Source organism: Agelaius tricolor, unplaced genomic scaffold (genome assembly GCF_023055355.1).
Source record: "Agelaius tricolor isolate 1412-34295 unplaced genomic scaffold, bAgeTri1.0.p SCAF_5, whole genome shotgun sequence".
Classification (NCBI taxonomy): Eukaryota; Metazoa; Chordata; class Aves; order Passeriformes; family Icteridae; genus Agelaius; species Agelaius tricolor.
The window spans coordinates 46,594,671-46,611,991 of record NW_027269265.1 but is presented as its reverse complement, the minus strand read 5'-3'; the positions used below and the strand labels follow the sequence as shown (position 1 = coordinate 46,611,991).

Here is a 17,321-nt window from a genome sequence, read left to right as displayed (position 1 = left end):
CTTCAGAGCTAAGTGGCCTTTGCTGTAACAACCAGGGCCCAGACACACACAACACTGCCTACCAAAGTCTAAAAGGGAAGTCAGGCATAAGAATGTACCGTGGCTCTGAAGCAACATCTCACAGAATTACTCATGTCAGAGAATTGCTCCACTATGGGCTTGCTTTTCCTCATGCCCAGCATCATGGCCTGGATGGTATCCAAGCACACATGTCAGGCAGTGAACAGAGAATACAGTCAGGCTTTTGGGCAGTGCTTATTAAGACTTTGTTGCACAGGGTGCAGCATTAATTCCCACCAGCAGCTCTGCAGGCCCTGCTTTGTGCCAGGCTGGTGTCCTTCTTGTGAGTGAGTGGTCACACCCTCCACTCCTACCACTGACTGGATTTGTTCTGGCTACACATGCTAGTCATTCCAGACAGTCCTAAAACAAGTCAACAGCTGAAGAAAAGGGGGTAAAAGTAGCTGGTTACAAATATTTTCCTTAGTCTAATCAAGGCTCAGGTAAAATGCTATTCTGCCTTCCAATCCTGTTTTATTTTCTTTCCCTGTATCACAGCACTTGACATCCCACAGCTTCACTCCCAAGGTGCACATCTACCACAAAATTAATTTTCAGTGCTGAGCCTTTAGAGCTACTCTGACTTTCTGAACTCTCCCTCTACTTTAGAGAGGTTTCCCTGCAGATGGATTGAATGGCAAAGTCTTGGCCTACCACTAACAAGAACACACAGAACTTTTTAAAAATCTTTTTGCATCTTCTGGCATCTCACAATAAGTTTTCAACAAAAATAAACAGAATTACAGGAAAACCCTGCAGGACAGGACAGGCAGCACAAAGGCCTCTGCAGACACCACCAGAGCTGTAAGTCCTTGACTGCTGCTGCCACCTGATTTTGTATGAGCCAGAAACGTGAGTTGTGCACAGCTAGGAGGACATTTTAATTCTCTTATCTGGCTCATTGCGATGCACCTTCATCTCTGAAATCAGGAGGTGGTGTGTTGTGTACATTGAAATGAGATTTGGGCACTTGCCCAGTGATAGCATTGTACTGATGAAAGATGAGAAAGGCACTTATATTTGAAAAAGGTGCTGAGGAATGCATGGCACACTTCAGAGAACAATTGTCTGGTGTCCACTCCTCTCAAAACAGATTCTTGCTTAAAATGCTGATCAAACTGGATGACAGAGATGTAAAATAAATGCTGCCACAAAGTTTGAAATCTTAAAAGTGAAGATTTGAAAATCATTCAACATAAATTCACACATGTGTACACAAATATCTGTATGCATCTTGACATAGAAATTTACAGATATATATACACAGACATCAATGGAAAGCAAATCAAGAAATACCAGTATTACCATCTGAAAGAAAAGTGCATGGAGTGGTTGTAGGATGTATTTTCTTTTCTATTTTATTTCCACTTCCCACCAAGCCCCTGACAGCTGAAAATAAATAGTTAATCAAATGAGATCAAAACAGATAATGCCACCCCTGTTGGGAGTTCTGCAACAGAACTGTATCAGTCAGCTCAATCCCCTCTGGAGAGGGAAGCTCTATCTCCTGTGGACTGTCTGATGGCCCTTAGCTTGCCATGCTAACAGCTCCTCCAATAGGGGACAACTGCTTTTCCATGATCCAAAGAAAAGCTGAATGTACTGCATAAAACACAGTCAATAAAACTCTGTGTAGGGTCAGCTCAGGAAAGACCTTTGCTATACAGGACACAGAGAAAAGAGGATCATCCCCCACGTTCACACAGCCCATCTGCAATGCAGAAATCACCCAAGGAGTGTGTCCTTCCAGTGTGTATTACAAAACCAAAATTTTGTTATTATCTGTTACTGCCTTGCTCCTTCTCTTAGTACATGCCCCATCCAGGAAGTGTTCAACATCAGCTTGGGTGAGGCTCTGAGCAACCTGGTCTAATCAAAGGGTTCCCTGCCCCTGGCAGGGGAGGGGTGGAACTGGATGATGTTTAAGGTCCCTTCCAACCCATTCCATTCTGAGATGATTCTATGATTTGTATTTCCCTAAAATTCCCAACTGTCTGCACTTCCTTAGTCAAACTGATTGGTGCACACACAAGTTTTGGTAGCCCTTTGATCATTCCCCATACCAGGCTACTTTGATTCATTTTGATCTTTAAAAAATGGAGGATGAACCCCCATCCTGGATGTTTTGTCTATTGACATTATATGATGGGAGAGATGGAGGCATTGATTGTCTGTAGCTATTTCTAAATTATCTATTACTGTGGACTCCCAGTCTTGCTTGAAGGCCATCAGTGTGATCATACAACAAATATGAAATAATTCAACTGTCAGTAATATTGTTCATTTAGCCAACACAATATATATCTGAGGCTGTATGTCACTTACAGAGAGCCACAGTGCCCTCTGTTTTCCCCCCCACACCTAGATGTGTAGTCCACAGTCTTACTAAATAAGACAACTCAAAATGATGGATAAAGAGATGGAATAATAGATTTCATAGCTATCCCCACCTCTCTAACTATCTTGGCAAAAAGAACCCTACCAAAATAAACAGAAAAAGACCGCTTGGCTAACACACATATGCTAACAGATTTTTGTTATTATTTTTAAAAAATCATTCTCAGTCTTAAATAAACTGTAGAAAAAGGATTTGATTCATGGTTGCATTAGGAATCTACTCAACCAAAGCCCTTGTCACAAATTAAATCATAAACTAAAAGTCAAACATGATTTGTGAAATTAACAGTTATCGAGGAAATGCTCCCCAGTGCTGCTTTGTGATTATTCTCTGGCTTCTGAAATATCACCCATAATTCATGAGCTTCTCTGAAACCATGCCACAACTGCTAGTGCTAGGATGGCATGCATGATGTTGTGCTGCCACAACCCCAGAGCAATCCCTTTCCTGATGCTGGTGAGAACCAGAGGTCACTGTGTCTTATTATTTGGGAAGGTCCGTGCAGACACATTCTCAGCCCCCACGCACTTGTAACACCTCACCCCTCCGCAGGCACTCTCTTCCACCTCTCAGATTTATCAAAGGCCACAGCTGTTTCTAATTTTGAACACAGAGGCTTGGCAGAAGCTCTGCATTGTGCCCTTTCTTTAAAATAGAGACTAATAAAAAATGAAACTTAATTAACAGTCATTTGTTCTTTCAGAGTCAGTGTCTTTCAGCAGAGGGATTTGGTGCCTTTGCAGGGGGATGCAGACAGCTTAATCTTACAGGCAGAGGAGCTACAGCTCAAAACAGACTTAGTGATTGTTCAAGGCTAAATGGTCATTGGCAAAGCACGCTTTGGAGCCCAACATTTTTTAGAAGCCAGGATATCCAGACATAGCTTAAAGATATGGGATGCTTTCCTTTTCAAGGTGATTTTCATCAAGATGTTGTCCTGTCTATAAATGCAGTATTTTTTTTTTAATACTAGTGTAACACCATTCCCACTGCTTTGAGCACGAAATATTTTTCACAAGGAGCAAAACAGCCCCTAATTCTTATGGGGTAAAGAAGGAAAGCTCAGGCTTTGGCTTTACAGGTATTCAGAGCAAGAAGAAAGCTTCAGCACCTCTACAGCCCATCCCCTTGTGGCCTTTCTTCTGCATGTGTTCTTACATTATCACCACTGCCACCATCAGCTGTTTGCTCTTTTCGTGCAGGAGTGCATACTTGTGTGTGTACGTAGGGTTACACAACACAGAAACCAACATCACAAAGAAGAACATTTCCTCTCTTTTAAGCAAAAAAGGGGTCTCCTCCCCCCTTTCACCTTAATACACAGAAAATATCCTCTGCCTCTCTTTCAGGAGATTAAACGAGAATGTACTCCCTGTGAAGCCTGATTTCCCTTTGCTGCCTGTCTGCACACAGAGCAGATCTGGGCCTCTGTCTCATCTGTGGCAAACAGGGCTTCATGGAGCCATGACCATTTGTGCCACTGAGAGCAGAGCATTCAGCATGCAGCTCTGAAACCATCTGAGCCAGCCTCCACCCAGTGCCTGCACGAGCTCTTTCTGGCAACCACATTCCACCACGGATGGCAGGCTCTGCCCCAGAGGAGGAGGGGGAAGCCAAAGGAAATTACTGCCTGCTCTACTAAGCTAACCCGCAGGCAGAGAGGCCTCGCTTCTCGGAAGAGGAATTCATTGCTCCAGTATCAAGACTGGATGAATAGTCCATGAGGGACTGTTACCTCCATTCAACACTTTCTTTGGATAAACAGTCATTCCCTTCTTGTGTTGAGACACTAAAAAGAGGTCACCAGTAGATGGTGGCTTTTAAAAACTGTTTAGTCTTTTTTAACCGCTCCCTTCTACCTGTAATAGCCTGTTAAAAAGCTGGAAATAGCAGAGTTCCCTACTGGGTCACCCTTTTCTATTTGGAGAACATTGATTTTTGTCCCATTGCACCATGATTAATGTGGCCTGTTTGTCTGACAACAGATACAACGTATTTAGTGCCCTAAATCAAGCTAAAGTGATTGTCTGTGGACAACATCCCTGTCTGGCACTGGTAATGATCTGGAGAAAAAAAAATCTTACAAAAAAAAGCTTTGCTACATAACTGTCACTGCAGAACCATCAGGAGATTACAGTGGCCCTTAAAACCAAAATCTGTAGCTGATGGGACAAATTTAAAACACCTTTAGTAAGAGTTGAGGGTTTCAATGAAAACTGTTAGACAAAGGAGGTTATCCAAATTATCCACTCGAAGTCTGTTACAGCTTTGATTCAAAATGGTTCCAGATCTTACAGGTACAGGGGAAGTAGTGGAATCTTCATTCCTGGAAGTGTTCAAAAAACATGTGGATGTGGTACTTGGGGGGCATGATTTAGTGGTGAATATGGCAGCAGTAGGTTAATGGTGGGACAATGATAAAATTTCCTTAATGATTCTATGATTCTGTGAAAGTACAGAAATTAACATGAGAAAAGCCAGGGAAATAATGAGTGTTCATTCCTCATCCAAATACCAAATATTGCACAGACACCAGCAGAGGGTGAAAACACACCTAGTTCCATTCTTTCAGAAACGTACCAAGTTCCAAAACCCTGATCTCCCTCCCTCCCTCCCCCTTCCTCCCTCCCCCTTCCTCCCTCCCCCTTCCTCTGGCAAAAGCCAGTAATACCTACAAATATTTTTTATTTTCGTAAACATCATGCAGCTTTAAAACATGGGGATGTTCTATCAACTTCAGGATGGCTATTTCCCGCTCCACCTGGAAGAAACAAAAAGAAACAGAGAAGATTAGAAGCTTGGTCTTAGAATACATTAGGTATTGTCACACATTTTCTTCCCATTTATCCATTTTCCACTCCTCCTCATATGCAGAGGATACGGAAAATTGTAACAATATATCTTATTTAGCACTTACATAATTTAAGAAAAATTCAATTTATTCAGCCTCAGTACTCCCTGCCCTGCAGAACCAAAAACCAGCAAAATTTCAAGGTTGAAAGAAAAATCCCAAATTGACCAAAGAAAATTAGCTGTGGGAGTTACATGAGCATTCAAGGCTGCTCCTGCCTCACAATCCAAAGCCAGTGACATATTCTCAAAGTACAGAAACTCTAAGGTGTCACATAGGGCTCTCTGACCTCCCACAGCCACAGGTGAGGCGGCTCTACAAACTGCATTCTCAATTATTGCTAGAAAATCCCCATCCTGAAGAACTTGCCATGCATGTGGGGGAGAAGATATACAGCAGTGTGATTTTATAGCTCCAGAACTGAGGTGCAGAAAGGGAAAGAAATATAAGAAGTGACATAAGAAGTCCAAGGCAGAACAAGAAATTAAACCAGATTACTGGAGACGCAGTGTTCAGAGCCTTAAGCACAAGACTGCGCTTTCCCTCAATTCCCAGGCTGCCCAAGTGTGGCTACTTCCAAGAGCAGTTTTCAGTGCTGAGTTAACAAGTTGTGACTAAGTCCCTGTAATTAGTGCAAGCCCTGTTCTCACCCAAAATTCCTATCATGACCACTAAGGGTATTCATTAGAGATGGAGTCAGTGCAATTCCTCAGCTGTTAGCAAAATTGCTCTGCTGCTCGAAACCACACTGTAACTGCTCTGATTTGACCTAGGCTAAGTTGGAGGGAGTTAATGTAGCACTGTGGAGACTCTGGGTATGTGAAATAAACTCTGCAACAAGATGCAGTGAAAGCATTGCACAGTCAGGCATGCCAAATTTCAAGGAATCCACAAAGGCAGGAAAAAGACCTAAAGAAGCAAACAAGGACAACCGGGTAGGATTTTTTCCAGTCCTTTAAATAACTGACTGTCCCAGAGCTGCTATACTGACAGACAAACCATGAACAAACTACAAAACCATCCCTTAATGTCTCCCCTGCAGAGATCAGGTGAGTAATTAGGAACTTGCCCCAGTACACCTTTAGTTCTTGATGTCCTTTAACTTCCTGAGAGAACATTCTCTGCTAAGCCTGAACACAGACAACTTCACCTGAATGCCAGTAAGATCCTCTGCAGGAAATTAGAAAGTGGTAGTTTGCAGCACCATGCAGAGGAGGATTCCCCAGCATGTTGGTTATCACCCCAGATCTCTCTTCCTCTACAGCATCACATAAAAACAGCAAAGGCAACTTTTGCACTGCATCATCCTTAGCCTTCCTCACATACCAGGATGGAAGAAAGTATATTTGTACATGTGCCAATCTCAGTCTTTCAAAGACACTTATTCCTCTCTGCAGAGTCAAAAGTCATCTGAGAGATTCCACTTCCACACTTGGGAATCTCTGAAAATAGCTCCTTCAGAGAAGTGGAGAATGCAGTTAAACATGTATGTACAGAGTTCAGCACTGCTAGGAATTCAGTGATACACAGTGCTTGATGGTGACAGGTCTGTGGGTGTTAACTTACTCATGACCAGCACTCTGATGAAAGCTACTTATACAAACAGGAAGCAAAAGCTGGGTAGATTTCAACTGTTCAGCTATTTCACCCCAGACCCAGGGGGTAGCTAGCTTATTCCAGTTTTGCCTCCTCTTCAAAAGGACCTGTTACTCTCCTCTCTTACAAGATACACACTGATACTTGCAGAGGGCTTGTTCAACCCTATAATTGATAAAAGTTGGATTTGCTTCAAAAATGAGGAAAAACAAAACAGAAGAAGCACCCACTCTCACGACAATCTCCCAATAGTACTGAGATTCACCATCAGCAGCATGTACTGCAGCTGCTCAGAAACTGCAACTCAAAAGAAGTTCCTTTTGGATAGGGAAGTACAGGTATTTCATGGGGAATGTGACCAGTGCACTAGCTATAACAAGGATAATCCAACCCCAGTATTCCTATGAAAAATAAAATTCCCTACAGATGAGCTGTGTAACTGCATTGGTGTTTCACTTCAGAGAAACCTCTTGGTTGGTTCACTGGAAATGCAAGCTCAGATCAAGTGAGTGATGGATGGCAGCATCCAGTCAGGGTCCTGCTTGGTTACTGTCTTAAAGCATGAGAAGAGGCAGTGACTTATGGCTACCACTTGGAGGAGGCTACAGCACTGTGTGGCCTATGTTTGGTAACAGACAATCAGAACAGAAAGGCAGTATCTACTTATGACCTACAGATTTACTCTAGGAACCAACTGAAAAGAATTAACCCAACTTGCTTTTTTTTCATCATAGGTCTGTGAGTGTAAAAGGCTCTATGCATATTAATTCCTGGGAACTAAATCCTAAGAGGAAATACAGTTTTGGAGGTCTCAGTTTCAAGCCAGGTATGTCGAGAGCATCTGTCTTGATGTGTCTGGCAGCTTTTGACTGCAGTGTGTTCAGTTCAGCGGTGTGTTGTCTGCACCAGTCAGCTTTCCACAGTCTGCTACCTCTTCTATCTGTAAACCAAGGACAAAACTGATCCACTTATCTCAAGTGAGACGTTTTATGAAGGAAAAATGTCATCACTGTACTTCTCATAGTCCAGGACTTTGCCCCATGTAGAGGCACAAGACACTAATTGTTGTACTACTTTAGGATGTAGAGATTCTCAGTTCTCTAAACAGCAGTCTGATAAAGCTCATCCTCAAAAAATCTTATAGCAGTGTCCTGCCTCTTTCTTCTTTTAAAGCAAAACAAGAGTTCAGAGAAATATACAACAGACCACCTTCAGCAGAATTACTGCTGCAGTCAGTACTGATGGGTGACTCCCCTGGATCCTGTTAATTTTTTATATGCCTACAAAGAAGGCAGTAATTGATACAGGCTGGACACAGACTGTAGATCTCAATAGCAATGTCACTGATGCACGGTTCAGGAGGACCTAGGAGCCATCATGTCACTAGGAAAGGAGAGGTATCTGAACTCATTGGCAAAATAAGAGAGGCCTGAAATAGCATGCAGCTTTGCCCTCTTCCCCAGAGCTTTGCCAGCCCCTGGCATGGCTTTTTTTGCACAGCCCTGTGTTTGCAAGCCATGGAATGCTGTCCAGCTCCGAGCTGGCAAGGACAGGGGAGAGGAGAAACCCTGCAGGGGTGTTTGCTTTAATGCACATGCAATTATCAGAAAGCAGGGCAAGCTCAGAATAGCCTGTCTAGGGAGGCTCAGAGCCTGTGATAAACAGGAAACATGGAGAAACATTTGCCTAATGGTTAAAAGAGAAAGGAATAAGGCAAAGCTTTTCTGTTATGTGAACGCTGGGTCACATCACAGGATCCCAACTAAAGCCAGGGTTGCTTCATTCCATGGTGGGCTACTGTCTGTGCCTTGAAACTGGGAGAAAGAGCTGTGAAAAGCTGTGCAGGGCAAAAGGAGATGCACTAGTAACGTGTAGCTGTGCAGGTGCCATGCAGGTGCCAATTAGAGGTTCTAAAAAATCTGTGCAGGAGGTTGATTTGACAGGATGCTCCAGTGATTCAGCTAATGACAAAGTGCAACACGGAGCCAATGTGACCGTAGAGAATCATGCAATACTTTGCATCCCTCTCCTCCATCTCTACTTCACTGTCATTCTCCTCCAGAGGAAATCAAATTTCTCTGGTTTAAGCCCATCTTGTCAGCAAACTTGCACTGGCAACAAGCGCTCTGCTGTCTTGCCTTTTGAGTCAGGCACACAGGGTGTTAATTCACTAAGAAGGCAAGGAGGGCAGGTCAAGGGAGCCTGATAGTTTCAGTGAAGAAGGAAAGTTTCCTTTTCTCTTGCATTCATTAGCTCAGTAACTATTGGGTCACTCATGACCCATTTGGTCCTTGAAAAATGAGGTTCACGGCTTCATATTACCAGGCTGTGTTCTATCTACCAAACCTGTGCAAGCACTATGCAACAACCATTGTTGTTGCAGTTTCTCAAAGTACCCCTACATGCAAAAAGCTGGAGGACAGCAGATGTCATTTCTCCTTGGAAGCTTTGAAGCTCACCAGCAGCACACCAGAAAGCCCTCTCTTCCTCCATTAGCATCAGTAGCTCCCATATGGTTCAAAACCCTGGCTCGAGAAGGAATTCCAGAGCTGCAGAAATGGTGAAGGGCAGCAAAGCCCTGCAGGATGCAGACATGTTATGCTGTTTTTCCTACTCACAGAGCAAAATGGTACAGGGAGGGAAGGTGTGGTAGGTTTTCTTGTGAAAATCAAGCTCTCTCTAATGTCGACCCTACTTTAAGGTAACTAATGAAAGACTTTTCAGAACTCATGGCTGTCCCTCAGTTATGAGAAACTCATCCAGGACATGACCTTTTCTGAATTCAGAATTCTCTACACTCAGAATGAACTTCAAAGGATGCAGAGATTTGGCTGCTTATCCAACTCCTCAGGCTAGAACTTAGGTTGGAAACCTTGTACCAGAGCACCTACTTTCTCTAATGTCTGGCCTGCTGTGCAGTAATTTGCATTTCCATGATGAGGGCACAGAAAGCAGAGTAAATCACTCTGGTATTTCACTGAGTTGAAGTGGCAAAACCAAAGGCCACTTCATAGGAAGAAACTAATATTAGGTTCTCTGAAAAGTCTGTGTTCCTGCCATAGCAGAAATATCACAGCAAATTACCTGGGTTTTTATTAATTTGGTACTTATGCTTTCAATGTTATGTGGGAGTGAAAGTTAAAAATGGTGAAAATGCCTGGCTTTGGTGAAGACTGTCTAGGTCACCTGTTCACTCTTGCCCATAATGACAGAAATAGGCTACTCCTGAAATCGGAAGAGAACAGCATTAAAGCATAAAAGGCTTTATACAACAAGTAACTGCAGACCCATTATGCCCTGTAGGGTCATCACTGCTGTGATGGGACATCATTCCTCCAAACATATTAAGCCATTACCAGATCTAAGCAATACCAAGAGATCTAATGCATTATATCAGTTGCATCCACAATTTCTAAGGAAGCATAAATAGAGTTGAAGTGGAAAAATATCAGGGTTTAAATTATTAAAGTATCTTCCTTTGCAGCTCTGAATTTGGCTGATTTTTTGCTTAAAATGGCCTTTCATTACCTTTATCCAAAACTTAGTCAGTAGTCCATTATGAATGCAAATGGAGGACCATGAAAGTTGTGCATCTGTGGGGAGTATTTCTTGCTACTACTGTAGCCATTAACCTCACATTTCTGAATATACTGAGCCAGATTCAAAATGCATTGAAGTCAACAAAAGACATCAATTGACTAAAGTGGGATTTGAATCAGACCTTCTAATGATCATTAAGTGGTATCTGGAAGAAATCTTCTATTACACAGTTTTGACTAATTAAATGTTTTAACAAGAATTCAGGTTTTCTGTTAAGTACTAGCAATTACAAGAAGATTTTACAAAAAGCAGATGAAGAGGGGGAAAACTAGACTTAGATCTCCAAAGAATCAGACAGCTAGACAATGCTTTACAAAATACAACAGACAAAATTACTGGAAAGCTGAGAAATTCCTCATTTTACTGAGGGCTCTATCATGGGCTCATTCCACCACAATTTTTGTTTGCATGTGTGCTGTTCAAAGCCATTTCCCCATAAATGAAAATGAAAATAGGTATGCATGAGAAGCAAGTGAGATGCATATTTGATTTTAAAATTTGCATGTGCAGACTTCTATATCATGAAGCTTTAGGAGGGAAATTTAGTTTCCACAAATGAGTATTATACCAAAATGTCAGTTTCTGCCTGTCTTTTTCCATAGTCCCTTCAAAACTGCAACTCTTAAAGCTCCACTGAATTTCAAAATTTAGCATAAAATCTGAGAGTATGAAGTTCACTGGACAGATACTGTGTTAATTTTCTTGGAAATCTTTTCTGCTGTTGCCAATGCACCTCTACAACAGGATTCATGGCCTGGCCTGACACATAGATTCCAAGGTCTTGAAGGGACAGATCCTACAGGTTATCCAGCCATGGAAAATCCTACGCAGGAACGTCACGGTTTAACTCTGTAGTTAACACCTGCCGTGCTCCTCAGGGCTCTGCCATCAGCTCCCAAGTAAACATGGCACTTTGACTTATCTGCAGCGTATGCTGCTTTAAGGAGCATCAGGGCTTCATGCAAGAGACACTGATGGGAGCTGACAAGGAGTGGATTTATTCATTCAGCACTTGAGATTATCTGCTGCCCGGTGGTACACAGCTAACGAGTGACTGACACACAAGTCTCTGCCAGCAGTCAGCAGAATAGGTCCCTTTCACTGGAAGGCAAAGAGCCTCCCTGTGCCTCCTGTCACCTTCAGTGAGTGCCACATCCTGGCTGCCATCGCCGAGTAGTGCAGGACACGGGACACAAACCTGCAGCCACTCTACAAGAGAAATAAATGGATCTTTGACTTGCCTTTCTTTTTCCCTCCTTATCCTGGTTTTTAATGTTAATGTACACTGTGCTTTCTCATGTGCACCCAGCCTGGCATTTATGAGAAACCTGCCACCCCCATGCAGCAGCCACAGCCAAGTCTGTGTGAACACTGGCAACCACTGCTCCAAAGCAGAACACTCAGTCCCTGTCATGTGTGCAGCCCTCCTTGCCAAGCCACATCTGCAGTGCTCACCCCAAATGTACAGCTGTTAAGTCTGGTCCCCCCTAGCAAGGCACAGAATCAAAGAATCACAGAAGAACCTGAGTTGGAATGCACCCCCAAGGGTCATTAAGTCCAACTCCAGGCCCTGCACAGGACACCCCAAGTGTCACACCATGTCCCTGAGAGTATTGTCCAAATGCTTCTTGAACTCTGTCAGGCTTGGTGCTGAGACCACTTCCCAGGGCAGCCTGTATACAAACGTATACTGGGCTCCTTTCAGGGGTGCATATGGCCCTCTGCAGGAAAGGAGTGCAATTCATAAGTAATTTTCCCCCAGAAGAAGTTACTTCTTCTGAAGAGAGAAGGTGCAGCCCTGAACATTGAATGCCTTGTGGGCTGCTATGTTAAGCTACAGAAAAAAGAGTCACTACCCACAGAGAAATAAGCTGTAAAATTACAGGCTACGGAGAGTTCAGCTTCAAATAATACAGGTGCAGAACTTCTTGTATTATTTGAGACATCACAGATTTAATATGGGCAATACCAAACACAACACTGGCATGCTGGAGCCAAAGAGTGTGTGGAGAATGTAGAAGATGCTGAATCCCATTAAGGAAATATGGGCAAGCACAAAGGAGTCAGTATAGCACAGCACAGCACAATGTTCTGCCAAAAATATAGTGCAGAGCTTCTGAGAGCTTTGGTTGAGAATATGATAAGGCAGAGGGGTTCCCAAGAGCACCTAGGAATGGGACTGAGACAGTGAAGTGATGCTGACTGTGCCATGGACTGGATCCTTGAGGGAGTCCACCATCAATAGGAAGAGAAATTTAAAAGCACAGTTTTGGAAAAGCTTCAAAGGATGATTTCTCTACCATTTCCTATGTGTCTCAACTAGCCTCTTTCTCCCTCTTCCTCTTTTTCTCCATTTGTCACGCCGGTCTTGTTTAGCTCTTTGGCATTGTCTTACACAAATGTCCTTTACATTTTCTGTAATACTTTTCTAGAAGCAATCAATGGGATGGCTGCTATTTCCTTCCCTTCATCTTTCCTTAATGGCCCTCTCTGGTTCCCTGAGAAGAAATAAGGCAGATAACAAATGCTCCAGGAGAGGGCAGAACAGCTGGAGCTCTGCAGAGATTGGAGGCAGAATGCCAGACTCCATCCCTGCCTTGCCCTTCTCCACAACAAGCTTAACAACATCATTGATTTCAAAGAGTGGAAAACAGATAATATGATTTTTAAAATTCTGCTATATTCTCCTGTCATTCACTTTTGGTTGCCCCTTAACTCTTTAGACAGATATTTGTATGTATTTGTCTATTAGGATCTCGTTTCAGCTGAATTAGTAAACTTAGTGAGATACTAATAGCTGATGTCTAGAAGGGATCCTGCAGCCCAGTAGTCCCTCACAGCTGGCAGTGACAGAAGCAGAGTCTGAACCAACCCACAGCTCACCCCTTTGTTTCCAAAATATGGTGTTGAAGCACAATTGCACCTCCAGAAGGACACGATCCCAGACAAACAGCAGCATGGACCTCATCCAGGAGCTGTGAAGGGGCCACACATAATCACAGAGTTCATGTTTGCACTTTGCTTTGCAATTAAGAGGGAGCTTTGAGGGGAGGCCTGGCAGCTGCAGGCAGAGGCATCAACAGCTGACTTCCTGCCAAAATGTGGAGCCAGTGGCTGGATACTCAGGAGGCCAAGCAACCCTCTAGCCCAGTTCTTCTGCCCCAGCAGGTTGCCAATGGTTTCTGTCACCCTGCAGCAAAAACAGCAGCTCCCACCTCATGTGCACCAGCTCTCAGTTGGTATTTCCATGTCCATTCCATCTTAGGGACACCCAAGAACTGACTGATCCCAAGAACTACTTATTCTTATCTGTGATAAGAAATCAGTCTGCTTTGTCCATAATTCTGCCCCCAGTGTGTTTCTTTAGTGACATGGCCATATCTGGTGTATCTCTGTAATGACATGAACCAGTGCTTCAGTTCCAGCCATCCCTGCCCACTGATCTGGATGTGGGATTTTAACTTTTTCATGGAGACCCACCTCTATGTTTGTGTTAACCACAAGCATGTTTTTTCATATCTTGTAAAACTGGGCTGAACAGCATGAGAAATCAGCAGTAACCTCTTAATATCTTTATTTCTGCACTACCTGTTTGGATGTAGCCAGCAGCAGATGAGCTCAAAGCCTGTTTTCTCAGCTCTGGTGACTCACATAACAAAATTAGTGGCCTCAGCCTCACCTCCAGGTTAGGAGTAAACTACTGGTGGACAGTTAAGTGGCTGTCATAAAACTTTCCCCTCCCTCACCTACAGCACCTCAGTTTGGAGAGAAGGCACAAGCTTTCACGATGATCCTAACCCTGACACAACAGCTCTGTCCGTGGTGCCTGTCACTTCTTCCATCACATCAGGGATACAGCAAAGACAGCAGCACTGTCTGTGAGTTTTCCACTGGGCTTTAATCTTCAAAAGAATGACTAATAAGTCAGGAATTGAAGAACAAAGCAAGAGGCAGAAAAAGAGAGGAGAAGAGGAAATAAAATTGCCTATTTAGCCTCAGTCTTGAGGCTGCCTGTGCTCACTCCCTGCCTCTCCTCAGATTCAGCCTGCAACAGAAGACATTACAGCAAGACTTGTACTCCCCTCAGTGAAGACAACATCTTCCTCTGTTTTGTACAAGCAACAGAAGCTGCAGAAAATTAGTCCATTGCTGCCATCAGCAACCAGGATCTCTCACAGCTGGGAGTTAAGAGATCAAAGACAGCAACGAAGGAACATTTTGTTTCTCAGTTATTTTATCTCTGCTCTTCTCATATCCTTCTCATCACACACCAGTCCCTTATTGCTGGAGGTGCTGATGACATCTTGCAGACTATCAACATCAATATCAGGATTAAGAAGCCTCTTGGCAAGCGAGGTTTACAAACAACATTGTAAAGAGAGTTTCTTGAGCATCTCAAAACAAGTGATGAGGATAAGTTCAGTCATTCCTTCTCCTCATTGTCTGAATCTACTTAGGAAATGAGGACTTAAGACACCTCTGGCCATATCCAGCATATGCTCTGGAGCTGAATATAATAATTTGTCACATCTTCATTATGTTTTCCAATACATTATTCAGTCAGGTCAGACTTTCAGAAGTACTTGGTATTGGCCTATCTCATTATCTCAAAGTCTGTGGGACTCTTACTACTAATTGAGACCAGAGCCAGCCAGTAATGATTGGCAAATTCCATCTTTAAATTCTATGTCTCTAGAGATGGGTCTTGTAATATGAGGCCTGCCTTTCTATTTATGAATCTGTGCCTCAGACATTACTTCTCAGATCCTGCAGTATTTCAGAGCCATTCTGAGTTCTAATGGTGAATTCTTCAGCTTCACCACACTAAGCCATAGCCAAAACATATTCCCTACCCTAAAACAGGTCCTCTTTTCCACATAGTGACAATCACTTCTGCAGTACAGTCTTGAATTACCTGTGTCACTCCAAAACAAGCTATATTGTCATGACAAGTGTTGTACTGCAGTGCAGATGCACCCACCAACACAGCATTGTTGCATAGAGATCAGGGAGGGCAATGAAATTAAGGCATTTTAAATTTGAGAAAGTGGTATTTTTATTATTTCTGAAGAAGTTGTGGTTGTGTATCTTCAAAATAGTCAACTTAGGTGCCATTATCTGAGTCTCTTCCCATTCCTTTGTATCTGTCCTATGTATCACATCTAACACAGAATTCACAGCTATTTGGCTTTTGATGAAGAGCAAAGATAGGATGCAACACTTTGGTAAGTCAGGTGACAACACATCGCTAAAGAAAGTGCTAATGACTCAAAAATTACATAGCTAAAGCAACAGGAAAGTTCAAACGTTTTGCAAATTAGCTTAAATTCTCTGAGGATATTGGACTTGGATGGACATGCTTATTCCACTTATTCCAGAAAGTGGCAGAGAATGCATTCTAAAAAAAAGATGAGAATTTGAAAACTGGGGTTCACTTAAATCATACCACCTTAGGCCTGTACACCTTGGGATGCTTTGGCACACATACAGGCATCCTTTCACAATCTAATTCAAACTCTCTTGCACTTGCCAAATACTTTAAAAAAAAAAATATATATATATATATGTGCAGATTGAAAAGTGTTCACAAACATTTTGCTGAGAAGATGGCAGGCTAAATTTGAAACCAGCAATATTTGAAATGGAGAACTGGGCTAGATGTAACCCACTCCCACCCCAACTTTTCCATGTTTTCTTCAAGAGATCACATTCATCAGTCAGCTGAACCTTGTTCCCAGATGTCTGGACTATATGAAAAACAACCTGTGAATGGGGGAGTTTTCCAGTACTCACCCTTCAGGTCACAACAGAGTTTTGGAATGAAAAGGCAAAGGATGCTGTTCCTGTCATCCTCTCTCTACAGAAAGGAAAACCAATTACCTCTCTTTATAGGGGACATAATTAGCTCCCTTCTTTCCAATAGAGAAAGCCTTTTCCTCAAGTTTATACTGCCTCCCACACAAACACAGGACAGACAAAAAAGCAACCAAAATCTTGCTGAGGCGGATGGCATGCTGAGGAAACCCAGCAGTAACCTCAGATATGAGGAAACAGTGCCTGTGCTGTGAGGTTCACGTGTTGAATCCTGGCTTATGCAAACGTGTTTGTGAGGAAAATAGCACAGAGATGCTCTCCTTGCACCATAGAGAGCTCAGAGCATCAGCAGCTGGTAAGGAATTGCAGTGATTTTAGGAGGCCATCCCTCTTCCCTGCAGAGATCTACACAACTGTTAAACAGTTTTTCCCTTCCTTGATAACAGTCTTACTCCATGCCAAGTGGACAACTTGAGGGTTATCCACAGTTTTGTCCTGTCCTTTGGTATTATTCTGCTGCCCACATATTCCTGTATTTAGAGTAGGACAATGTTCTGTATTCTGTATCATACAGAACAAAATTCCTGTATGTAGAGTAGGACACTCAAACTGGGAGCCTGTTCTTTATTTTAGATTGCATTCCTTATGCTACCACAGAAGCCACATAAAAACAACCACATTTTGTGAAATCCTAGAGACTGAGAACCCTTTTTTTGGACTATTCCTTCTCTGGTTTTGCATTCTTATTCTTGCTAATGTTTCCAAATTGTTTCCACATTGTTAACCACTTCTTTCCTAAGGCAAGAGTGATTTTCCTGGCAATTTTCCACACATTTTCCATGTTCCCTTCAGGATGGCTGGGGACTTGGAACTTGTAAAAAATGTTTTACTTCCATTTCAAGAAAACGTGTATGAAGTTTGAAGTGTATGCTTAGTCTACACCATGACTCTATAGCAATAAAAGCAATAAAAGACAGAGAAGTGATGAAAGAAAGTGAGAAA

General features: G+C 42.8%; 1 protein-coding gene across 13 annotated transcripts in view; it reads right to left on the bottom strand.

Annotated features, from left to right (window-relative positions):
• Positions 1 to 17,321, bottom strand: part of BRSK2 (BR serine/threonine kinase 2) — a 304,213-nt gene that overhangs the window by 99,723 nt on the left and 187,169 nt on the right. For all 13 annotated transcript variants that reach the window (XM_071427715.1, XM_071427718.1, XM_071427716.1 and 10 more), the window contains exon 3: positions 5,134 to 5,219. In XM_071427715.1, coding sequence (XP_071283816.1) covers positions 5,134 to 5,219 — 86 coding nt within the window. The remainder of the gene's footprint in view (positions 1 to 5,133; positions 5,220 to 17,321) is intronic.